Source organism: Solanum tuberosum, unplaced genomic scaffold (assembly GCF_000226075.1).
Source record: "Solanum tuberosum cultivar DM 1-3 516 R44 unplaced genomic scaffold, SolTub_3.0 scf00599, whole genome shotgun sequence".
NCBI lineage: Eukaryota > Viridiplantae > Streptophyta > Magnoliopsida > Solanales > Solanaceae > Solanum > Solanum tuberosum.
The window spans coordinates 92,402-99,116 of record NW_006239515.1 but is presented as its reverse complement, the minus strand read 5'-3'; the positions used below and the strand labels follow the sequence as shown (position 1 = coordinate 99,116).

The 6,715-nt window shown below is 28.3% G+C and overlaps 1 protein-coding gene across 1 annotated transcript; it reads left to right on the top strand.

Annotated features, from left to right (window-relative positions):
- The first annotated feature begins 962 nt into the window (after positions 1 to 962).
- On the top strand, positions 963 to 2,517 carry LOC107058678 (kelch-like ECH-associated protein 1). The gene is made up of 2 exons (XM_015304687.1): positions 963 to 1,516; positions 1,938 to 2,517. Exons 1-2 carry the CDS (start codon positions 963 to 965, stop codon positions 2,515 to 2,517), a joined length of 1,134 nt encoding a protein of 377 aa, XP_015160173.1.
- Positions 2,518 to 6,715: the final 4,198 nt, after the last annotated feature.

Sequence of the window (6,715 nt, the reverse complement as noted above, 5' to 3'; positions counted from 1 at the left end):
ACCACACCCACTTAAAATACTACTCAAAATCTTCAATTTCGAGTTTAATTGTGATTTCAAGATCGAAAATTGAGTTTAATTTTACATTTGGACTTTTCATATTGACATTTTTTCAAGAAGCCCAACTATTGTAAATGGGTTAGGCCCCATTCATATGCAAAATCTAGTTGTGTTGTATCCCACCATAAAATTGTTTTCATGAAGTAATAGTGTAAAAGTTGTTTACATAGTTAATTAGTAATTAATATGTAATTAAAAGTAATTATATCTATTAGAATTGAATGGTAACAAAAAAAAAGGAAGTAATTTGGTATAACATGTTAAATTATAATGATGGATTTAAATAATATGTGGTGTTTTCGGTAGAGAGAAAAATATTTTTCAATTTTCTCAAGTTCGATTGGTCAAGTTTCTCAGAAAATAATATGTGGTCATGTTCTTTAAAGATGAAGAAAATGACTTCTCTAGTGAAAGTAGGGAAAACAAATTTGACAAATGACATTCACATTGATTGTGTCTACCCCACCCTCCAACATACTTCACTGCGATGATGCTATTATTGATCGTTTTCAAACTGTTGATTAAGATAATGTACTTTTGTTATATTATTACCACATTAATGAATTTCAAAAATACTAAAGTTTGTGCTTTGCTATCATAATTATTAAATTTTTTTAAGAATTATTTTATGAATATTAAACTCACCTCGTGATTCACCAAAAAAAAAAATCCTTGTTGAACAATAAAAAATAATGAAATAAACAAATCAAAAAGTGAATATTCAAAGCATTGGAGATTCATAGTAAACAAGAAAATCCATAGAAATAATCCCCCCTATAAAATCTTAGTACTTTCCGTTTAATTTATTAATTTTTTACCTATATATTCCACTTCATTACACAATATACAATTCCTCCACTTCCTAAGTCCAATATTGTCTTATAGTACAAAAAAAATAAAAAATGAAGAACAACACTATGAGTTCCATTTCTTCTCATGATTCACAAAATGACATAAATTGTTATCGTGTTTATGTCTCGTTCTGTGGGAAAAATTGTAGTACTGATCCTAATGATAACATGTCGAATTGGATATCATGTTACTACCCTTCAACGAATTCATGGAATACTTATGTCACATCGATTCCAGGTCTTCTGGAGAATCACGTCCTCAAGGATTTCGCGATGATGGTTATTGGTGAGGAAATTTTTGTAATTGGAGGACGACAATGTTACAAGGATGTAATTGGTAGTTCGGAAACTAATAACGTTCACGAAATTGATATAGAAATTCTTCCTTCGGTCCTTAAGTACAATGTTGGTAAAGATTGTTGGACTAAATGTGCACCTTTAGAAACTCCAAGGTTTAATTTTGCATGTATGACTTCTAAAGAGGGCAAAATTTATGTAGCTGGTGGACAAACAACATTTGATGGTGCTAAGGGTACCTCCTTGGCTGAGGTTTATGATCCTATCCTAGATGAATGGAAACAACTACCTAACATGAGCACCACGAGGTACGATTGAAGTGTGTGACTATCTCGTCAAATGATTTAAGTTGTTACAAACTGAGTATATTTTTAGTTACTTATGTTATATTTTGACTCAAAACACTCCTTGTATAGACCTAATTTTTTTGATATACCAAATGAAATACTTTTTGGAGTTTCACTACACAACATATCTAAGTTCTAACAAAGACCATAACAAAAACCAATATAATCTTCATTATTTTTTTTACAAATTTTAGCCAGTATAATCATTCCATAATATGTGTATATACATTATTAACAATGTATATATAGTATACAATCATTATTACTTGTTATACAATGAGTATACATGCACCAAGATGGTTACAAATGGTACTTATCGCTACGTGATCAGTGAAAATCTTGATATCATGCATGTTGAATTGCGTAACCATCTTATCAACAGGTATAAGTGTGTTGGTGTGTCATGGCAAGAGAAATTTTATGTGGTTGGGGGATTCGCTAGAAGAGAAAACACTGACACTCATCAAGGACCCTATATTATGGAAAGAAGTTCTGCTGAGGTGTACGATCCAGAACGCGACACGTGGGATTACATGGCGAGGATGTGGGACCTAGATGTGCCACCTAATCAAATAGTGAATATTGATGGGAAGCTTTATAGCTCAGGTGATTGCTTAAACACATGGAAGGGACATATTGAGTCCTATGATGGAAAACACAATTTATGGTACATAGTGGATGGTTCAAGTTCACCAATTTCTATATTAGATGACACACAAAATAATTGGTCAAATTTGGAAAGAATGTTTTGCACTATGGCTCCTATAGGGACAAAGTTGTACTTTTTGGCTGGTTATAGAAATATGTTGGGTGATAATTATATATCAAGAACAAGAAGTGAAGTACATGTTTTTGAAACAACAACAAATGGGAATGGATGGAGAAGTTTAATTGAACCATTAGAGGAACAAGGGGAAAAAGAGCTTTGTAGCCATTCTTGTTTTATGAAATTGGATACTTGACTATTCATTCATCATGGCTTGTTTGCACTATTATTAAATAATCGTCAAAATTATGAATTCAATTATCTATTACATTCTTATAGAAAATAGAATTGACAATCGATACATTGAAGGCAAATGTTACATTGACTTTTCTTTCAAAGCTTATAACTAATTAAAATTGTTTTGATTACTAGAAAATCCACACGCTGATTTGACACCTTGCCGACATGTCTAATCGTAATTTTGTTGGTCCTTAACAAATAATTATAGTCTTTAATAATAAATCTTATAAGTAGATGATGCTATAATAAAACATTCAAGTATATCATAGTGCAACGAGTAAAAGATTCGGAATAAATATGATTTTATTATAATTTGATTCAATAACAAGTTGAATTAAATCAATAGTCTTCTAATTTGACCTAATTTCTAAAATAACCTATATGGTTATATTTAAGTTGTTTTTAATTCGTTACTCGACACGTAATGTTCATATTAAAATTTCAATTTGTATTCAGATTGTTACACAAGATTTATTATCAAAATATAAAATATTTCATATTAAAATATTTTTCATACTATTAACGTATATCATTAAGAATCAGTGAATCTTATTCATTTTACCACATTCTTCGATGATTATTCGGGATCAAAAGTGTTGGAGGGCTTTGGCTTGTTGTAAATTGTCAAAGCATGAAAAGAAGAGAAAGCAAATCAGAGAAATAAAAGTTGGACCCGATCACGTGACCCGACTTGCACGGGTCTCTCGTCTTTTTCTTGGTGGTCCAAATCCTCCCACTTCACTTTTTTTCCGCTCGAGTATTCATATTGGAGGTCGATTAAGCTGAAATTAATATGATTTGTTTTTAAAAATAATGTTTTTAATAAAAAAAATTCATATTTAGGACTCGAACTAAAAATTTCTAGTTAGAGATGGGGAAATTTTAATCATCCATCACAATCTATGTTAGTCACGCCCTTCACTTATTTCTTTGTTTTTTTTAAAAAAAAAGCGAAAAAACTCAAATATGTCATCGAACTTTGACAAAATGTTCATCTATGATATTCATTAACAAATTGGCTCATCTATGCCATTTCCGTTTGAGAAAAAGTTCATTCATGTCAAACTTTTTATTGATGTACATAGATTAGTTTTTTCTCAAAGTTGGCATGTTTGAACCTTTTCCCTTTTAAAAAAATGATTTAATTAATGACGTGACCGAATCATAATTAACCACGTGTAAAAAATATTTTGCATAATGAAAAATATTTTTAGTTTACAAATAATGGCATGAATAACCCTTTTCACAAAAGAAAATGACATAAATGAGTTAAATTTTAACAGATTACATAAACGAGTCTTTTCTCAAAGTTCGATGACATATTTTTTAGTTTTTTCCTTTAAAAAATAATTTTGTCTACTTTTACATTTTTCAAATGTTTAAAATGAAATATTTCTGAAAATATGACGTCTTTGATTACACTGTTCATTTCTTTATTAATAAGTGAAGCAGACGGAACCATGACTTTTAAACTTATCATTAAAATAAATAAATTTTAAATCACCTTTTATCATATGTTTAAAATAAAACATTTCTGAAAGACACTCAAACAATAATAATTAAAAAAGTCAAAAAAATAATTTATATGTTAAAAAGATCAAATATATGATTTTATTTTATTTTAAAATTAAAATTAATTTTATTATTTTTGTAACGATAGAGGTATATGTGAACCACTTTTATAACAATAGAAGTATATGTAAGCCACTTTTATAACGATAGAAGTATATGTAAGCCACTTTTATAATGAGAGTTATCAGATCTAAATGACAAAATTAAAAGATATATATCAAATCATTTTCCTTTCTAAACAAAAATGATTATTTACAGTGTTCGAGTATGAAATTATGATCGAATTATAACTATTTCAACTTCTTTGAAAGTAATTATTTATGTATAAATTGAAATTCAACTTCAAGCTAAGAATAACTTGAAGGAGACACAACAATCTGCATAGGTTGTTCTTAAAAAAGATTAGCACATACTTTTAATTTAGAAATAATTTAATTGAATTTCTTGTTTCTTTTTAATAAATAATTTATACCACATAAACATCTATAATTGTATTACAATTTTTTTTAAAAAAAAAAACAGTAGAAATCAGCCAATAATAATATGCCACGTGTCCACTAAATTAGCGTAACTTTAGCAGTTGTTTCAGTTATTGTTTCTTTGTCTGAGGGAACCAACAGCCACGTGTCACGATAATTACTCTTAATAGAGTAGTTAATACCTTGGAAGAATTAAATAAATTTATCAACAAGGTGTGGAGTTTAAAAAATAATTCCCTTTCTTGGATAGAGCTAACTAGTTATGCTTACGAGTTCAATAAAATTGAATAAACTACTTTTTATAAAGGGATAAGATTTAAATATATCATCGAATTTTTGAGAAATGGAATTGTCATTTGTTAAAAGTTTAACTCATTTATGTCATTGTCGTTTGAGAAAAAGTTCATTCATGTCATTATTTTTTAACTTTGATTTTGCAGTTGTCTCTGCTCCTTCCGTTATATTTTATTTTGTTATAATTTGACTGAATACAAAGTTTATAAAAAATATAATCGTCTTTTAAATTTTGTGATCATATTTTAAAAATATGTATAGTGTATCAAAATATTCTTTCAATCTTATGACCTTCACAAATACCATGCGAAATATTGAAATTAAAAAGTTACTACTGAGTATAAAAATATCATTTTCTAAAAATTGAGAAAAAAGAAACAAGAATATTTTTTTTTGGAAACACCAAAAATCCATCATCTTCTTCCCCTCTTATGTGCATCATTTCAAAAGCAAAAGCAAAAGTAAATGTCAATGTGATTTGCTATTGTTTATTGAGTTGATTGAAGTTCAGCAATTTAAATTATCAGTATTGTAAAATAATGTTCTATTTTATCCTTGAATAATTTAATTCAAAATTTAGGCAATTATGGATGGGATGAATTCTTTAAAAAAAGAAAACGTTTTCTATCAAAGAATTTTTTTATTTAAAATTTTTAATTAAAAGAGGAACAACTTATTCGCCGTTGGTGTAACATTATGTCAAAGATGATGAATAGAACCATAAAAAGAGAGCCAATTGTCAATTTTCTGATTTTGCAGTGTGTGCCATAAAAAGACAATTTTAGAAACGACAAAGAAATATGAGAGAGATCACTAATAATAATAATAATGCACCTGTCACCATAACCTTAAACAGTACTTGGTTGGGATGCTAATTTGTTACTTAATTAATACATAGTTTTGTATTTGTCTTCTACTTGACTAAGGGCTTATAGGCCCTAGGCATCGAACAAAAATGGTATGTATTAAATGTACTTTTGAAAAGATTTGATGTGTAAAATGGTTTACGTGATAGAGGGGATGTGTAGTGGAGATTTGGGTACAATATCATGGGGTAAATTATATGTAAAATTTTAAGATTAAAACTTAATGAAGTTGAATTTTATATATATATATATATATTTTATTTTTTATTTTTCTCTTTATATATAAGCCATTTGTGATATCAAAAAAATTAGAAAAGATAAATTTCAATAATGATCGTTGTGATAATGTCTAATATTGGCGATGGTTATGGGAGAAGACTATAGATGATAGTTTGTGGTGGTGGTGGTTAAACGAAATGGTTAATGATAATGATGGTTGACAATAGTGATTGGAGTGGTGGTAATTTGTGGTAAATGATGGTGATTGATAATGTTTGTGATGACTGGTGACGGTAATTGATGGTAGTTGTGATAATGATGGTTGGTGATTGTAATTATAAATGATAGTTAATGGTGGTGATGACTAACTGTGGTGAACAATGATAATAATGATTGTGGTTAAAAATAATTTTGTGATCAATAGATGATGATAGTTGATAATGATGATAAAGCGATGATGACAACTAGCAACAAAAATGAATGGAGTACTTGAAAAATGTTTTCTACATGAAAAATCCTTACTAGATTGCGCATTAATAATATTACAATAAAATTTTCTTATAAATCTTAATAAAAAACTTGATAAAATACGTATGTCCAATGGTCTAAAGTTTTGTTCTTGAGAATTGTAGAAGGAATTATTAGAATTCATAATTCGTGTACTCGTAAAATCCATAGTTTGTGACTTGTATTGTACTAATTAGATTACATATTCCCCTTATCA